At 41.4% G+C, this 19,637-nt stretch overlaps 2 protein-coding genes across 7 annotated transcripts in view; one reads left to right on the forward strand and one right to left on the reverse strand.

The window, feature by feature from the left end:
* Positions 1-4,129: 4,129 nt before the first annotated feature.
* On the forward strand, positions 4,130-10,704 carry LOC110526727 (zinc finger protein 518A). The gene is made up of 3 exons (XM_021607888.2): positions 4,130-4,531; positions 5,555-7,966; positions 8,180-10,704. The coding sequence occupies exons 2-3, from the start codon at positions 5,569-5,571 to the stop codon at positions 8,941-8,943; spliced, it is 3,162 nt and encodes a 1,053-aa protein (XP_021463563.2). The 5' UTR covers positions 4,130-4,531; positions 5,555-5,568; the 3' UTR covers positions 8,944-10,704.
* A 3,458-nt stretch (positions 10,705-14,162) lies between these two features.
* The window catches only part of blnk (B cell linker), a 32,135-nt gene continuing 26,660 nt past the window's right edge, over positions 14,163-19,637 (reverse strand). For all 6 annotated transcript variants that reach the window (XM_021607904.2, XM_021607928.2, XM_021607932.2 and 3 more), the window contains 4 exons: positions 17,749-17,804; positions 17,488-17,571; positions 14,869-15,024; positions 14,163-14,761 (listed from right to left, as the gene is read on the reverse strand). In XM_021607904.2, the coding sequence (XP_021463579.1) occupies positions 14,645-14,761; positions 14,869-15,024; positions 17,488-17,571; positions 17,749-17,804 (413 nt within the window). In that variant the 3' untranslated portion in view covers positions 14,163-14,644. The remainder of the gene's footprint in view (positions 14,762-14,868; positions 15,025-17,487; positions 17,572-17,748; positions 17,805-19,637) is intronic.

Below are 19,637 nucleotides of genomic sequence, written 5' to 3' on the forward strand. Positions count from 1 at the left end.
GAAAACAAACAAATGTCGCTGAGTTACAGCAGTTCTGCATAGAAGAGTGGGCCAAAATTCCTCCACAGTGACATGAGAGACTGATCAACAACTACTGGATGTGTTTGGCTGGAGTAATTGCAGCTAAAGGTGGCACAACCAGTTATTGATTGTAAGGGGACAATTACTTTTTCACACAGGGGCATTGGCTATTGCATAACTTTGTTTATGAAATAAATATGTAATTGTTGTGTTATTTGTTAATTCATGTTCCCTTTATCTAATATTAGGTTTTGGTAGAAGAGCTAATAACATTCAGTATCAAAAATATGCAAAAGTATAGAAAATGTGAAAGGTAGCAAATCATTTTTCACAGCACTATACATTCTTCAAATTCATTATTTTACACAATTTCTTATCACAGCACTGGCCAACCATGGTTGACCAATTCCCTGATCAAAATGGCTGACCTTCATACCATTATAAGAAGGTTCATGTCTATTCTAGAATTCAAATTCCTAATTCTATGAATGTGACCTGCAGAGCCAGAAGGATGGGCTGATGTCTGTCTCCCTAGCAACCAACCAGTGTCCAGTGTCATAGATGTGAAGGGCCAATGTACGACCCCCTAGCCTGCTAGGCTCCTGCCGGTGGAGAGACACCTACTGAAGAGTCAGAAAGTTTTTGTCTCTGAGTAGGGCTGTAGATTGACATGTGCAAGTGCAATGGTAAGGTGGGAGTGTCAGGGTATTTTCCAGCATCTATAAATCTCTTTAGTGCTGCCACTTACCTGCATGTAGAGAGCATGTCTAAGGCTGGACACAGTGGTTGTCTGGTTCGTTAGTCCCCATTGACTGGTGTTCACCCGTGTTCCCATTATCAAACAGTTGGGAGAAAAAGCTGCTTTTGAGTGTTGACACATCAAAGGCTGTAGATCTTCTGAGTGGCAACGGAGTGACAGGAGCATTCATACGTATACTGATAATTAGGAGTACAAAACTAGGGTATTTGGTGCAGTGTGTGAAATGTTGTTAGAGTCACTGGCAGGGAATTCGTAACATGCAGTGGCTCATGAGATTTAAAGGGCAACTGCACTTCCTGATTTGGTCTCATTTTAGATTTGGTTCATAAAGAAATGCTAGCAGCCATGACTGAATTCAAACGTGAGTTGGTTTGGGGGTGTGGTTTGATGTGGGTGTCTCTTGTGTGTGTTCGCAGGTGGGAAGAGTTAGCCAAATTATTTCGCCAATAAGCTTCAGCCGGCTCCTGTGCACACGTGGCAAAGTTGGCTCGACTTTGGATAGTCTATCTCTGGGGATAGTTAGGGACCATTAATAAATTACACAATGTAAATGGGACAATATTTTCATGTAGCCTTACTAATTTTGCACACCCAATTTTTCAGTTTTTGATTTGTTAAAAAAGTTTGAAATATCCAATAAATGTCGTTCCACTTCATGATTGTGTCCCACTTGTTGTTGATTCTTCACAAAAAAATACAGTTTTATATCTTTATGTTTGAAGCCTGAAATGTGGCAAAAGGTCGCAAAGTTCAAGGGGGCCGAATACTTTCGCAAGGCACTGTATCAATGATGTCGCTCTTGCTGCTGGTGATTCTCTGATTCACCTCTACGCAGACAACACCATTCTGTATACATCTGGCCCTTCTTTGGACACTATGCTAACAAACCTCCAAACGAGCTTCAATGCCATACAACTCTCCTTCCGTGGCTTCCAGCTGCTTTTAAATGCATGCTCTTCAACCGATTGCTGCCCGCACTCGCCCACCTGACTAGCATCACTACTCTGGATGGTTCTGACTTAGAATATGTGAACAACTACAAATACCTAGGTGTCTGGTTAGACAGTAAACTCTCCTTCCAGGTTCACATTAAGCATCTACAATCCAAAATTGAATCTAGAATTGGCTTCCTATTTCGCAATAAAGCCTCCTTCACTCATGCTGCCAAACATACCCTCGTAAAACTGACTATCCTACCGATCCTTGACTTCGTCGTGTCATTTACAAAATAGCCTCCAACACTCTACTCAGCAAATTGGATGCAGTCCATCACAGTGCCACCTGTTTTGTCACCAATGCCCCATATACTACCCACCACTGCGACCTGTATGCTCTCATTGGCTGGCCCTCACTAAATATTCGTCGCCAAACCCACTGGCTCCAAGTCATCTATAAGTCTTTGCTTGGTAAAGCCCCGCCTTATCTCAGCTCACTGGTCACCATAGCAGCACCCACCCGTGGCACGCGCTCCAGTCGGTATATTTCACTGGTCATCCCCAAAGCCAACTCTTCCTTTAGACGCATTCCCTTCCAGTTCTCTGCTGCCAATGACTGGAACGAATTGCAAAAATCACTGAAGCTGGAGTCTTATATCTCCCCCTCTAACTTTAACCATCAGCTGTCAGTGCAGCTCACTGTACCTGTACACAACCAATCTGTAAATATCACACCCAACTACCTCATCCCCATATTGTTATTTATCCTATCCCATTATTTATCCTTTGCTTTATCTTGGCCAGGTTGCAGTTGTAAATTAGAACTCCACTGGCCTAGCTGGTTAAATAAAGTTGAAATAAAAACAATTAAAACAATTAAATGCTTTCAATATTTCAGCATTGTTCCCACCCTCTTTAGCCTTATCGGCACCCATCTCTTTAAGAGTTCAATGAAATTTTGTCGCTATCAGACTTGACATCAGACCTCCTTTGAGCAAAAAATACGAGAACATTTTCAATAAATATGAATGTGTTTGTCTGATTTGGACACAGATTATACCAAACAAATGGGCTGCTCAATTTGCATCGGTTGGTATATGTCTATTGGTTGTCTGTGGGGGGGGGGGGGGGGGGGGGGATCCTTCATGTTCTTTCTTGCACCATGTGTTTGAAACCATGTATGGAAAGGATTCAAAGGGTGAAAAGACAAGTTCATTTACATTTATTTGACACTCAATATTATTTTTCATCTATGATGAAGTCTCACACAAATATGGAGCTGTATTCTACAGCTCTCCATCTTTCTGTAGATATAAATGTTTACTAGTCTTCCTGGCCATCTCTGTATTGACTTTTAGCCCATATAATGCATCATGATGTGGTTATTATGAACTGTAAGACTTGTCTTATAATGGCTTATTATAAGTTCATAATTATCCTCAGTTTAAAAGTCCTACATAGAGACAACTTATTATAAACCTTAGGGTATTATAAGACATTATAACTCCTCATACATGTATGTGACAAATAATAAAGCATTACTATAGGATTTAGGTCAAGTATTGCCATAATTTCAAGCAGCTAAATGAATGTCTTCACAGATTTCAAAAGAGGACTGTTGAAAATATTTCAATTAGCGCTGTATCCCAAACATGTCTTTAACCCAAATCCCTAATCTGTTAGTCCAACACCTTTTCCGTTGCCCATAGCAGCAAAGGAAATGGGCACGTACCCTCCTGCTTCCTCTATCCAGAACCTCTGGTCTCTCATGTAACTTTATCAGCAGGCTTCTATGGTCTGATTGAGGCACCATCCCACCCCTGACACCAGTGTAGCAAAGTTTAAAGAGGCAATCTGTGACTGCTCCACCAGTTTTTTGAATATTAAATGAATAATACCGGCCCATTGATTCTTGTAGAATATGACTTATAAATGCCTCATGACCTTAGTCAAACTGTCGTACCCCATCAGAACCTGAAATATAAGCTTATTTTTACTCCATTGTCTGTTAACAATGAAATTGTAAACAAACACTGTATAGCCTCAAAACACGGTTAACACTATCATTTTGATATCCTGCACGATCTGTCCTTGCATCCATAGCTCTATCTATGAATTTGAGAGTGGTTACATTTCTCCAGCCCCCCACAAAAGTGCCCACTTTGTTAATATTTGAAATGCAGATTGCCCCTTTAAGGTGGTCAAAGGGGAATTATGTAATTCCTTGTTAACTAACAAATACATTACCCCAAAAGACTATCACATACAAGTGAACATTTACCGAGCATTAATGACCTCAAATTGTTTTATTATTATTTTAATGGGTGCAATCTCCCATTTTTTCTTGTTGCTTTGCATAATAATATTTTCTCCCCGACAGCACAAAACACCAGGAAGAGATGGGCCATATCGCCCTGTTCAGTGAACAGTAGGCTATTTGGAGAGACAAAGGAAGTGTAGTCTAATCTTGTTATGACTCCCTCGAACAGTAATAACACTGGTATAAACTAATGGAGGGCACTTGTCTCAAAGTAAAGTTTAAATTGTTATTTTATTTCGACTCGCCATATAATTAAACACGCGTAGAAAGTAGACAACGGCCGTATCTCTGTCATGTCGGCTAAAAGCGGTACATGAGCCATTATTCATCCGTTCTGGTCCTCCGCTGAAGAGCTTTCCTGTGCGTAATCCCCGGATGAAGCTGTCATGGCTGCCATTCGCTGAGCTGTCAAGTCTACAAAAGAAACGTAAAAACCAACCGAAGTCTCGAACTATACATCGACGTAGTCCAATTGTATCGGAGCTTTACTCTGCGGTAAATATATTTCGGTTCACATATATTGATTGTATTAACTTTTTGTCATGCATGTTTTTCTTTCTACTTTCTCACATGAGCTGTTTATGTATATTTCATTCAAATCAATCAACTGGCATGTCAGCCAGCCGTCCAAAAGCTCATACTTCACAGTAAATGTTTTACCAGGCAGTGAGGCAAAGGTGATGATGAGTGATCGTCGAAGCAAAATATGAATTGCTTTAAAACAAATTAACGCGTTTGTTTGTTACATGTTAATGAAGCTTCTCAGTCAGTTTGTTTTGGTCAAGCCAAACAGCACAACAGAAATGGCTGATAGCTTTGGTCTAATGCAAAGTTAACAGTAACATACCGTAATAACCTTTTTTTTTAACGGCAAACAATCAATTTAGCGTTGAGTATTTTCTTCGATTGAGACCCATAGGTAACAGGTGGGATTGTTTACCTGTTTTAATTGCATGTTTGGTCCGATTTTGTGAATTGTAGCAAGTCCTTTGGTCAGTCACATTGAACAACTTTGAGTGAATCATTTGAGTGAACAATAGCCTAATTGAGTTATACATTTCCCCTATAGTAAATAGTCTCAAATGTAAATAGGCTACATTGAATCTGCAACAGGTGGATCAGGTTGATCCATGATGTGGGTTGTGAGATCATGCACTACACTGGCAATTAGTCACACAGGTAGGCTACAGAGCAGTTTTGAATTGAGAATATTGCTAGTTACTAACCTTATAGTGAAGACTACTGCACTACAGATTTGTCATGCCTGTGTCTGTGGTAAGAACAAAGGCAAACACAACATAATTCTAGTTGATATAATTGATTAACAGATCAGGATAATTTGATGACCATTTCAAACATGCATCCTAATATGTTATTTTCTCAGGTCTGGTCTCTGTGTGGGCTGTAGACTGTAGATTCTGAGGGGACATTTGCATATGGTCTTTGATGGTTGCCAGTTTATAATGAATTGCTGGCTTGCAAATCAACTGTCTATTGCTTATTTTACATCTGTTACAGGGGCCTGAATTGACATGGATCCAGCACATGCTGAATTAGATGTCCCTGCTGGAGGTAATATTAAAGTTATCGATGATGAGGACAAAAATTGGCACAAACGACTCCGTCTCAGGAAAGCTGCCGTTCAGCCCCCAACTATGCAAAGTGAAGATAAGCATGGGCCGAAGAAGATAGAGGACAAGGAGAAAAGCACAGAGCAGAGGTATTTGAAGAAGACACCCTTTAAAACACAAAAGAGTCAACATGTGACTAAGGTTTATGGAAATATACTTAGGTTTAGATGTTTTGAATGCAACGGCAGCACAGAATTCAGCCCTAATGACTTACTGAGGCACTTTCAGGAAACTCACCCAGGAAGCCAACCAATCTTTCCTTGTGACATGTGCAGTTTTATTACACAGGAATTCTCCCACCTTCAAGTTCACCAATTAGGCCACAGAGACACTTTTGTCAGCTGCAACATATGCAATGACAATGTCCAGCACACTCTCTTGCAGCTCACCACACATTTAAACATGCACCACAGCTTGAATGGCCACTACACTTGCGAGAAGTGCAAGTTCTCCAGCAGAGATGTAGGATCATTTTTGGAGCATATGTATCTACATAACATGGAGCCGCAAGCAAGTGGCATTTCTGATCATTCAAATCCTGCTGACCAAGATTTGCAGCGACATCTCATGGCCAAAACAGCACAATTCCCCTTCAGTTGTCAGTTCTGTGACTTTATAGCGCATCGAAAAGGTATCATCACAAAGCACATGGCCACCGTCCATGGTAAAGCGACAAGCCAAAAAAATTCATCATCAAGACTGAAGCACGTGGTGACAAGGAGTACAGTGAGGGAAAATAACTGGATGTCACAAGGCTGTCTTTCTCTGTCGGGGGAAGGATTCCTGGATAAATATTGCAGACTGTCAAATCCAGAGAGGGCTTTGGAGGAGACCCAGCAACTTTTAGAGAAGTCTGTGCCTGCTGAAGCTCTTAAGACTGTACTTTCAAATGTACCCAAAGCCATCACTTCCTTTTCAAACTGTGACAACTGCATGATATCCAACCCTGGATTCCCAAACACAGGCAAGGACCTCACTGTCCTCATGCTCAAAAACAAGATTGCAGTTCCTCCGAATGGCACTACTGAAGCAATTGCTTTCAAAATTGTGGAAGGCAAAAAAGATTTGGTTCTCAAGGTTACACCATCAGCAACGCAAGAGACCTCTGACACAACAAAGACGTCATTGTGTGTCACTGAGCAGGAATCAGAGAATATTGCTTCTCAAACTAGTGCTGGGGACTCCAATGCAAATGGATGCCAATCAAATTCAAGTATCCCTCCAAAGACCAAGCCACCCAGTTGTCCAGGATCATTCTTGACACCAAATGATGTTGCCACTATTTCAACCCTAAACGAGTTAGTAAAATATGATCAAACTCAAGAAAATAGAGAGAACCAAGAAACAAGGGTTGGCCAAATGCACAGAAATGATGCAGAACCCAAAGATGTAAATCACTGTGAAGATACGGCAGAGGAAATCAAAATGTCGAAGTTGCCAAAGGAGAAAAGTAAAAAAGAGCAAAAATCCTTTCCTGAAACTCTGCGCTCTTCCAAGACTATGGGGGACAAAAAAAGGGTGAGAAAGAAAGTGGTCGGCCCTAAAACTGTAGAGAAAAAATCATCACCAACATTAGAGCTCCTCCTGAAGAAGAACCCAGTCAAGGAAATGCAGTGGATGCCACAAGGTCCTCTTCCCCTGTTAGGACGAGGTTTGCTGAATGATTTCCATAGACTAGAGCACCCACAGAAAACTTTGGAAAAGTCGCATCAATTTCTTAAAAGAGCACTGTCAGCTGAAAATGGCAAAAAGAAGCAGTCCAAATGTCCCAAGACAGACCAGAAACAGAACTCCAAAGTGGTCACTAGGTCGTCAACGTCAGAGGGAGGCCTTATTCCAAACCCTGGGCATTTCAGCCCCAGAGGTAACAACCTTAATAAGATTTTAGTTCCTCCCAATTGCACTACAGAGGCCATGGGTTTAAAAATGGTGGACGGGAAAAAACATTTGGTTCTTAAGGTTATACCATCAACAATGCAAGAGACCTCTGACAAAACAAAGGCATCCTTGCATTCCATTGAGACTAAGGAAGACCACACCACATCTAAAACTTGCACTACGAGCCAGAACAGTTTAGTCGTGGTCGATAATTCTCATGTCCTGGATGGCCAAGATTGTCCAAGGTTAGGCTTACCTCGTGTATCTAATGGAGCCAAATCAGCTGGAAATGATTTGGGCCAGATGACGGAGGAGAAGTTGGAGGCTGTGAACTATGACCCAGAAGGGGTTGGAACTACAGAAGCTCAGGTCACCATGATGTCTCCCTCCCCCATACTCCATTTCCTTACTTCCCCACAAGGTAATCAAAACTATCTTACTGAAATGTATAAAACCTGATTTGTTAAATGTATTTCCAAATATTTACTTCTCGTTACCTGTCATGCATGACTCTGTTCATGCCACTCTATGCTTTATCGATAGACAATAAATGGAGTCAACATTCCTGTAGCAGTTCACTTCCCTTTTTTACTGGACTAATTGTGCTTTGTTCTCGTGTTGAATATTTCAACAGGTATAACAAACTTGTCAGAGAATCCGGTCGACACTCCAGACATTTGTTTTCAGGACGTTCCTCCCAATACCACGCTAAGAGATGTAGGACAGCAGGAGGGCTTTGACAGGATTTGCCTCTCACCACAGACAAGTGAACAGACAGTTAAAGGAAAAAGGTGGTGTGAACCGTCCACAGAAGACTCTCCTGAGCCACTCTCAAAAGCCTTCAGGAAAGTTGTGGGAGAAGAAGAGGCCTCACTAGCAGCCGCGCATCAATGGGAGCCAGGCCCTAGAGATGTGGAGAGGACCCTGAAGCTGTTGCCATTAAGTCCCACTCAACTCATAACACGTCCAAGAGGAGACCAGCCTGTTGTCGTGCTAAATCACCCAGACACAGACATTCCAGAGGTCAAAAATATAATGGAAACAGTCCACAGGTACAAAGGAGAGGTCCAAAAAGTAGTGCTGTCTCGGAAAACATTGAAGGCCCTTGCAGCCGTGGGTCGTGATATGTTTAGGGCAAATGCCCCGGCGATTGAACGTGTGTGCCCTGAGAGCAGAGTGAAAGAGAGATTCATCTTGAAAATGAAGCTGAAAAAGATGAGCAGAAAGAAGTACAAAGTGGTGAACGCAGTCCCGCGCAGCACTGAGCCTCTATTAAGATTTAGCTGCTGGTTTTGTGGCCGAGCCTTCAGTGATCAGGAGGTCTGGATTGGCCATGGCCAGCGCCATCTGATGGAATCTACTAGAGAGTGGGAGAAGCTGGAAAGTGAAAAGTCATAAATGTCACCTACACTGGATGCAAAGTTGAGAAAGGTGCCCCTGTACAAAACCAATGGACAGAAAAGATACTAGATGGAAATTATCTTTAATTTATTAGAGAAATATGTTGCTAATAAGAACTTAATAAGTGTCCCAAATCAATATAACTTAATGTGAGTTCTTCCAAAGTACAGGCCTCAAATAATAGGGCTCTAGTCATTTTTGCATTTTCCGTTGCTCAAATCAAAGTATTTAATTTGAAACCCACTTATGCTTCAGTGCTATCATTGTTTTAGATTGGATGCAATCTATTTGTTGTTTCAGTTATTGTCTAGCCAAGTTGCAATGCTATTTAAGTTGACCAAAGTACACTGTCATAAGGCATTTTTCACAGAACACTGTAATAAGGACACAAATTAGACACACTCAGAAGCTGAAAATGTAATGTTATACGGGTATGTATAGTGTGTGTGCTAAGATGATTCATTTGGGAGGGGATGGCAGGTTTGCCTTGTTACTAGGCTATACCAACATTGTTTAAAAAGCTATTTTATGTTTATTGCTGATTTGCAGATGTACACTGTTTTCTTTTTTTTTCTGTGATTGGTCATAGAAAAGAGTGAATGTGTTTGTATGCATATAGTACTTACCAAAAATATTAATGGTTTCAAATCTAGTAATTTTGTTAAGTTAGTCTGAGCTAGTAGCAGGAGTAGTCCAAAGAATATACCTCTTTATAATTTGTATAATATTGTATAGTATGGCTGACTGATGGCATTTGTGCATATATTTGAAATTATAATCTGTTTTTTAATTGCACTATGAACGGACAGTGAATATTTCTTTCCATTACTTCACTTTATGAATCTTATGACAGTCTTGATATGCATTTTCTTGCATGTATCCTTATGTACTGATGATCTCACGGCATCCATGGCAAGGGATACTTTTACAGTAGTTAGTCAGCCCAGGTCGAGGCCCAAATCACAAATACATGTAGCACATCTTTCTGAGCATACCCTTTCCTCTAGTCACCCATCATTTATTTCTTCAGATCAACAGAAAATAACTGGTTTGTAGGAGTATTGATAAGTCGGAGAAAGAAACACAATTCTAACCTAGAAAACATCTGTTTTTCCACCAAGTGCCTGACCTTTTCTGTTCCACAATGAATATGTATTTATCTTGACACACACCTGGTAGAATTATGTGTTGAACCGATCAATAAATACGAATAGTTAGAAAATATATGTGTGATTATTGAACATAAACAGGTGTAGGATCTTAGTTTTTCTCGAATGATAAGACACTTTTAATTTAACTGGGGTCCACTTGACCTCCATCAACCTAATGAGCACAACAGTATTATTTGGTGTAAAACTGTAAGTAATTTCTAATTGCTTTCACACACAATGCAAATGCGAAGCACATTTTTGCAAAGCAGCAAATACAACTCTTTACAAATGACTCTAAACTCAGTTGAGTAAATTATGACAAACAAAATTAAACATTTGGTCACAGCTGATACAAATTACTCACATGAACGTGAACCTTTGTGCAAAACTTATTTGCTAAATTGTTCAATCAGCAATCAGTCCTTATTCATGACTAAAAGAGTTCACCTGTTTGAAAGAATTTATTGGAATGTTGTGCAACGATTGATTCATATAACTTTTAATTCGATGACAAGTTGTATGTTTTGATGTACAGTTGAAGTTGGAAGTTTATATACACCTTAGCCAAATACATTTAAACTCAGTTTTTAACTCAGTTTTTATTCCTAGTAAAAATCCCTGTCTTAGGTCAGTTAGGATGACCACTTTATTTTAAGAATGTGAAATGTCAGAATAATAGTAGAGAGAATGATTTATTTCAGCTTTTTTGTCTTTCATCACATTCCCAGTGGGTCAGAAGTTAACATACACTCAATTAGTATTTGGTAGCATTGCCTTTAAATTGTTTAACTTGGGTCAAACGTTTTGGGTAGCCTTCCACAAGCTTCCCACAATAAGTTGGGTGAATTTTGGCCCATTCCTCCTGACAGAGCTTGTGTTACTGAGTCAGGTTTGTAGACCTTGCTCGCACACGCTTTTCAGTTCTGCCCACAATTGTCTATAGGATTGAGGTCAGGGCTTTGTGACGGCCACTCCAATACCTTGACTTTGTTGTCCTTAAGCCATTTTGCCACAACTTTGGAAGTATGCTTGTGGTCATTGTCCATTTGGAAGACCCATTTGCGATCAAGCTTTAACTTCCTGACTGATGTCTTGAGATGTTACTTCAATATATCCACATCATTTTCCTCCTCATGATGCCATCTATTTTGTGAAGTGCACCAGTCCCTCCTGCAACAAAGCACCCCCATAACATGATGCTGCCACAGCCATGCTTCATGGTTGGGATGGTGTTCTTCGGCTTGCAAGCATCCTCCTTTTTCCTCCAAACGTTAACGATGATCATTATGGCCAAACAGTTCTTTTTTTGTTTCATCAGACCAGAGGACATTTCTCCAAAAAGTACGATCTTTGTCCCCATGTGCAGTTGCAAACAGTAGTCTGGCTTTTTTATGGCGGTTTTGGAGCAGTGGCTTCTTCCTTGCTGAGCGGCCTTTCAGATTATGTCGATATAGGACTCGTTTTACTGTGGATATAGATACTTTTGTACCTGTTTCCTCCAGCATCTTTACAAGGTCCTTTGCTGTTGTTCTGGGATTGATTTGCACTTTTCGCACCAAAGTACGTTTATCTCTAGGAGACAGAACGCGTCTCCTTCCTGAGCGGTATGACGGCTGCGTGGTCCCATGGTGTTTATACTTGCATACTATTGTTTGTACAGATGAACGTGGTACCTTCAGGCGTTTGGATATTGCTCCTAAGGATGAAGGTCTTGGCTGATTACTTTTGATTTTTCCATGATGTCAAGCAAAGAGGCAATGAGTTTGAAGGTAGACCTTAAAATACATCCACTGGTACACCTCCAATTGACTCAAATTATGTCAGTTAGCCTATCAAAAGCTTCTAAAGACATGACATAATTTTCTGGATGTTCCAAGCTACTTAAAGGCACAGTCAACTTGGAAACTTCTGACCCACTGGAATTGTGATACAGTGAGTTATTAGTGAAATAATCTGTCTAAACAATTGTTGGACGAATTACTTGTGTCATGCACAAAGTAGGTGTCCTAACCGACTTGCCACAACTATAGTTTGTTAACAAGAAATGTGTGGAGTGGTTGAAAAACGAGTTTCAATGACTCCAACCTAAGTGTACGTAAACTTCCGACTTCAACTGTAGGTAGTTTATTTTGTGTTATGTATTTAATGTTTTTAGAGTTTTAATGCATTTAGAAAATTAAATGTGTCATTTTCGCCAAAGGGTTTCAGTTTGGGCCTGCGTGTTAATTGTTTTGCAAAGTGAATAATGTTTGAACAAATGTGCTCAAACAATTGAGAAACTGTCATTTTACCTGTATTTTCACCACAAAGTAATCCTGTAGCAACAGGATTAAGGCGTTTTATTCCTTAATGTTGCTTCATTGGTAATTAAGCTATTAGCTGGCCAAAATTAGACCACATGAAAAGTGCAATACTTTTAATACACTGTGTGCAAAACGTTAGGCATGGACTCTACAAGGTTGAGTCCAATGGTTCCCATAGTTGTGTCAAGTTGGCTGGATTTCCTTTGGGTGGTGGAGCATTCCTGATACACACGGGAAACTGTTGAACGTGAAAAACCCAGCAGCGTTGCAGTTCTTCACACATTCAAACTTGTGCGCCAGGCACCTACTACCCTACCCTGTTCAAAGGCACTTAAATATTTTGTCTTTCCCATTCACCACCCTCTGAATGGCACACATACACAATCAATGTATCAATTGTTTCAAGGCTTAAAAATGCTTATTTAACCTGTCTCCTTCCCTTTATCTACACTGATTGACGTGGATTTAACAGGTGACATAAATAAGGGATCATTGCTTTCAGCTGGATAAAATGTAACATGTAAAGTGTTGGTCCCAAGTTTCATAAGCTGAAATAAAAGATCCCAGAAATTTTCCATACTCTCAAAAGGTTATTTCTTTCAAATTTTGGGCAGAAATTTGTATACATCCCTGTTACTGAACATTTCTCCTTTGCCAAGATAATCCATCCACCTGACAGGTGTGGCATATCAAGAAGCTGATTAAACAGAATTATCATTACACAGGTGCACCTTGTGCTGGGGACAATAAAATGCCACACTAAAATGTGCAGTTTTGTTACACAACACAGGAATGTCCACCAAAGCTGTTGCCAGACAATTTAATGTTAATTTCTCTACCATCAACCGCCTCCAACATCCTTTTAGACGTTGGGACCTCCACAACTGGCTTCTTCACCTGCAGGATCGTCTGAAACCAGCCACCCGGACAGCTGACAAAACTTTGTGTTTGCACAACCAAAGTATTTCTGCCCAAACTGTCAGAAACAGTCTCAGGGAAGCTCATCTGCGTGCTCATCGTCCTCACCAGGGTCTTGTCCTGATTGCAGTTCGGCGCCGTAACCGACTTCAGTGGGCAAAGGCTTACCTTCGATGGCCACTGGCAAACTGTGTTCTTCACAGATTAATCCCAGTTTCAACTGTAATGGGCAGATGGCATGAATGGCGGTGTGTGTGCGAGAGGTTTGCTGATGCCAACGTTGTGAACAGAGTGCCCCGTGGTGGCGGTGGGGTTATGGTACGGGCAGGCATAAGCTATGGACAAGGAACACGTTTGCTTTTCATCGATAGCAATTTGAGTGCACAGAGATACCGTGACTAAATCCTGAGGCCCATTGTCGTGCCATTCATCCGCCGCCATCACCTCATGTTTCAGCATGATAATGCACAACCCCATGTCGCAAGGATCTGTACACAATTCCTGGAGGCTGAAAATGTCCCAGTTCTTCCATGGTGTGCATACTTACCAGACATGTCACCCATTGAGCATGTTTGGGATTCTCTGGATCGACGTGTACGACAGTGTGTTCCAGTTCCCGACAATATCCAGCAACTTCACACAGCCATTGAAGACGAGTGGGACAACGTTCCACAGGCCACAATCAGCAGCCTGATCAATTCCATGTGAAAGGCATGTGTCACACTGCATGAGGCAAATGATGGTCACACCAGATACTGATGGTTTTCTGATCCACACCCCTACCTTTTAAGGTATCTGTGACCAACAGATGCATATCTTTATTCCCAGTCATGTGAAATCCACAAGTTACTGCCTAATACATTTATTTCAATTGACAGATTTCCTTATATGAACTGTGTAACATTTAAAAATTGTTGCATGTTGCCTTTATATTTTTGTTCAGTGTATGTATACTACGTTACATTCTATTCATAACATTTCTATAATCTGTTATTCTGTAAGAATACATAATGGCACTGTCTATGGGATAATGCTTGTTGGAAAAGACCCCATAGAATGCAAAATGTTCAACACAAGTTTGAAGATTCCCACACATGAACAATTTGACTGAGCTAACACAGTACATTATGTACATTTCATGCTGGTCTTGCTTGGATAGCCATGGCTGGTGAATGTGACTAAACTGTTGTTCACAAACCCTGAACAGATGCTCTGTAAGATCAGACTTGAGTGCAGCATCAAATTGCCTGTTGATTTGCACACAGGTCTAACACTAGACACACTGATTTGGGATGGTCCATAGTACTAGTGAGGGTCTAGTGAGGCCTAAGGCTTCACAGCATAGCACAGTTTGGTGAAGTCCTTGGTGTTCCTCTGGCTGTCAATCAGTACCAGAGGGTTCCTCTGGTGGTTCTCAATGATGTGGGAAACACTGGTGAAACGCTGAGGGAATACATTAAGAGGTGTCAGGCCTATGGGTTAGCAATCAGACCATCAAAATTACATTCGTATCAGAATATTGTTATAGAGCAAAATGAGACGTCATCTACCTCCTCTCCTTTCTTCTCCCTTCCAAGAGTGTACTGCTGCGATGCTTGGATGTAGCGTACTGGGATGTTGTAGACTCTACTGTTATAATACACCACTAAAGTGTATGGCTGCTGTCTGTCTTGACCAGAGCTTTTCCTTATTAGAAATGCCCCATCCTGACACAGAAAAGACACACAATGCAGTCAGCTGGAGCATCGGTCTCTTTTGAATCAAATCCCCATTATTTTAGTTTATGAAAAAAATATGAGTATATTTTTAAGACAGGGGTTCCCAAACGTTTTCATTCATGCCCACCCTGCGCGTGCATGCGTACCATGTCTATTTCAATGGGCACAAGCACGGTACATGACACAAACTGTTCATGCACTTCTTGTTGGCGGAGAGAACATTTAGCTGGTTTAAGGCTTATTTCCTGCAATTGTACACATTTTGTCATGGGGTGCAGAGAACATTTAGCCGTTTTAAAACTAATTTTGTTGCAATTCTATACATTTTGTCATGTTTATTAATCTACATCGAAGGGGCCGCAGTGGGAAAGGTGAAAAGCATCAAGTTCCTCAGTGTACACTTTGAAAAAAAGGTGCTATCTTAAAATGGTTCTTCAGCTGTCCCCATAGGAGAACCCTTTGAAGAATCCTTGTTTGTTCAACTGTTTTGGGTTTCATTTAGAACCCTAGCCGCAAAAGGGTTTTTACCTGGAACCAAAAAGGGTTCTCCTATGGGGACAGCCGTAGAAACCTTTTGGAACCCTTTTTTTCCCACTGACAATCTGAAATGGTCCACCCACACAGACAGTGTGGTGAAGAAGGAACAACAGTGCCTCTTCAACCTCAGGAGGCTGGAGAAATTCAGCTTGGCCCCTAAGACCCTCACAAACCTTTACAGATGCACCATTGAGAGCATCCTGTCGGGGCTGTATCACCGCCTGGTACAGCATCTGCACCGTTGTGGTTTGCCCAATGCATCACCGGGGGCACACTGTCTGCCCTCCAGGACAATGTGTCACAGGAAGGGGTGTCACAGGAAGGAAGGCCAAGAAGATCATCAAGGACCTCAGCCACCGAACCCACGGCCTGTTCACCCCACTACCATCCAGAAGGCGAGGTCAGTACAGGTGCATCAAAGCTGGGATGAAAGACTGAAAAACATCTTCAATCTCAAGGCAGTCAGACTTTTATAGTTACCACTAGCCGGCCTCCGCCCAGTACCCTTCCCTCCCGTGCTTCACAGTTGGGATGGTGTTCTTCGGCTTGCAAGCCTCCCCCTTTTTCCTCCAAACATAAAGATGGTAATTATGGCCAAACAGTTCTATTTTTGTTTCATCAGACCAGAGGACATTTCTCCCAAAAAGTACGATTTTTGTCCCCATGTGCATTTGCAAACCGTAGTCTGGCTTTTTTTTTTTATGGCGGATTAGGAGCAATTGCTTCTTCCTTGCTGAGAGGTCTTTCAGGTTATGTCGATATAGGACTCGTTTTAGGAGACAGAACGCGTCTCCTTCCTGAGCGGTATGACTGCTGCGTGGTCCCATGGTGTTTATACTTGCGTATTATTGTTTATACAGATGAACGTGGTACCTTCAGTGCATTCAGACACCTTGACTTTTTCCACTTTATGTTACGTTATGGTAGAGTGGCCAGACAGAAGCCACTTCAGTAAAAGGCATAAGACGGCCCGCTTGGAATTTGATGAAACCAAGATTGAACTCTTTGGCCTGAATGTCAAGCGTCACGTCTGGAGGAAACCTGGCACCATCCCTACAGTGAGGAATGGTGGTGGCAGCATCATGCTGTGGGGAAACTGTCCAAATACAGGTGTGCCAAACTTGTAGCGTCATACCCAAGAAGACTCAAGGCTGTAATCACTGCCAAAGGTGCTTCAACAAAGCACTGAGTAAAGGATCTGAATACTTATGTAAATGTAATATTTCAGTGTTTTATTTTTCATAAATCTGCAAAAATTCTTAAAACTTCTTTCTGATTTGTCATTATGGGGTATTGTGTGTAAATTGATGAGGATGTTACATTTTTAAAAAAATCCATTAAGTATGTAACGTAAGTCAAGGGGTCTGAATACTTTCCGAATGCACATATATACTCTGGACTCGTCCTACTATTTCTACATTTCTTAATCCCGTTATTTAACTTTTTAGATTTGTGAGTATTGTTAGATATATTACTGCACTGTTGGAGCTGGGAACACAAGCGTTTTGCTACACCCGCAATAACATCTGCTAAATATGTGTATGCGACCAACAACGTTATATTTTATTTAGATATTTGAGTAACTCAAAACACACAAAATCTAAAGGCTAAAAAACATAGCTAAAAACGTTAGGTGACATGGGCTCATTGATCTGGACATTTCTGACAAGTTATAAACAGCTCTCTAAGGTATGCATTGACTGACATGTCAAGAGGGAAACTACCCAGTTTCGAAAGTGCATCTTGTGCATTCTACTATTACAACTTTGTTGAAAGCCGGACCGAGTTCCAAAAAGGGGGTGGGGCCCTGCGCCACCCCTGCCGACCCGTCCCACAGTTTGGGAACCACTGTCTTAAGACTATGTAATAATAAGAGTATGTTCATTTGTGCGTAATCATGCGAGTGTGACTCGCCTTATTTGAGCGAACCAAAGTATCCTCAGCTGTCTTACGGTCACAGGAGCTGGCATACCAGGGTTTCTTCAAGACATCTGCCCCCTAACAACAACAACAAAAATACAGCAACAAGAGAGTGGGTTTAAAGTCAAGTCCATGTGGCTCTGAAAATACAGCCTTTACAGTCTCCACAAACATAATAGTGTATCCATCCATGCATCGTGTACCAGTATATTGATAGTATATAAAATTGTGAAATTCAGGTCAGGTCTTTATCACCTCTTCAGCATCCGTCAACTTTTTTTCAGCTGTGGGTACGGTTCCTCTGTCAGGTTCTGAGAATTAGAGAACAGTGAAGGAAAAAATTCAAAAAGTGAAATAATCATTGAATGTTGTGTGGACACAGCAGAGCCATTTACATAATACATACATTGTTTCCTATGTTGTTTCCAGTGGAGGCTGCTGAGAGGAGGACGGCTCATAGTAACGGCTGCAGTCAATGGAGCGGTATTAACCACATGGAAACCATATGTTTGATACCATTTCTATTGACTACGTTCCAGCCTTCCTCCTCTCAGCAGCCTCCACTGGTTGTTTCACTTTCAGTGTCAAAGTTATGGTCATCTTTGGTATTTTATTAGGATCCCCATTAGCTGTTGCAAAAGCAGCAGCTACTCTTCCTGGGGTCCACACAAAACAGGAAACATAATACAGAATGACATAATACAGAACATCAATAGACAAGAACAGCTCAAAGACAGAATTACATCATTTTTTTTTGAAAAGGCACGCGTATTTATTTTATTTTATTTTATTTCACCTTTATTTAACCAGGTAGGCTAGTTGAGAACAAGTTCTCATTTGCAACTGCGACCTGGCCAAGATAAGGCATAGCAGTGTGAACAGACAACACAGAGTTACACATGGAGTAAACAATTAACAAGTCAATAACACAGTAGAAAAAAGGGGAGTCTATATATACATTGTGTGCAAAAGGCATGAGAAGGTAGGCAAATAATTACAATTATGCAGATTAACACTGGAGTGATAAATGATCAGATGGTTATGTACAGGTAGAGATATTGGTGTGCAAAAGAGCAGAAAAATAAATAAATAAAAACAGTATGGGGATGAGGTAGGTGAAAATGGGTGGGCTATTTACCAATAGACTATGTACAGCTGCAGCGATCGGTTAGCTGCTCAGATAGCAGATGTTTGAAGTTGGTGAGGGAGATAAAAGTCTCCAACTTCAGCGATTTTTGCAATTCGTTCCAGTCACAGGCAGCAGAGAACTGGAACGAAAGGCGGCCAAATTAGGTGTTGGCTTTAGGGATGATCAGTGAGATACACCTGCTGGAGCGCGTGCTACGGATGGGTGTTGCCATCGTAACCAGTGAACTGAGATAAGGTGGAGCTTTACCTAGCATGGACTTGTAGATGACCTGGAGCCAGTGGGTCTGGCGACGAATATGTAGCGAGGGCCAGCCGACTAGAGCATACAAGTCGCAGTGGTGGGTGGTATAAGGTGCTTTAGTGACAAAACGGATGGCACTGTGATAAACTGCATCCAGTTTGCTGAGTAGAGTGTTGGAAGCAATTTTGTAGATGACATCGCCGAAGTCGAGGATCGGTAGGATAGTCAGTTTTACTAGGGTAAGTTTGGCGGCGTGAGTGAAGGAGGCTTTGTTGCGGAATAGAAAGCCGACTCTTGATTTGATTTTCGATTGGAGATGTTTGATATGGGTCTGGAAGGAGAGTTTAGAGTCTAGCCAGACACCTAGGTACTTATAGATGTCCACATATTCAAGGTCGGAACCATCCAGGGTGGTGATGCTGGTCAGGCGTGCGGGTGCAGGCAGCGAACGGTTGAAAAGCATGCATTTGGTTTTACTAGCGTTTAAGAGCAGTTGGAGGCCACGGAAGGAGTGCTGTATGGCATTGAAGCTCGTTTGGAGGTTAGATAGCACAGTGTCCAAGGACGGGCCGGAAGTATATAGAATGGTGTAGCCTACACATCAATGCATACACACAAACTATGTAGGTCAAATACCCGCAAATTGTTTTTTGAAACCAGGTTTGCTGTTTATTTGAGCAATATGAGATGGAAGGAGGTTCTCTGCAATTATGGCTCTATATAATACTGTACGCTTTCTTGAATTTGGTGACTG

The sequence above is a fragment of the Oncorhynchus mykiss genome, chromosome 1 (assembly GCF_013265735.2).
Source record: "Oncorhynchus mykiss isolate Arlee chromosome 1, USDA_OmykA_1.1, whole genome shotgun sequence".
Lineage (NCBI taxonomy): Eukaryota > Metazoa > Chordata > Actinopteri > Salmoniformes > Salmonidae > Oncorhynchus > Oncorhynchus mykiss.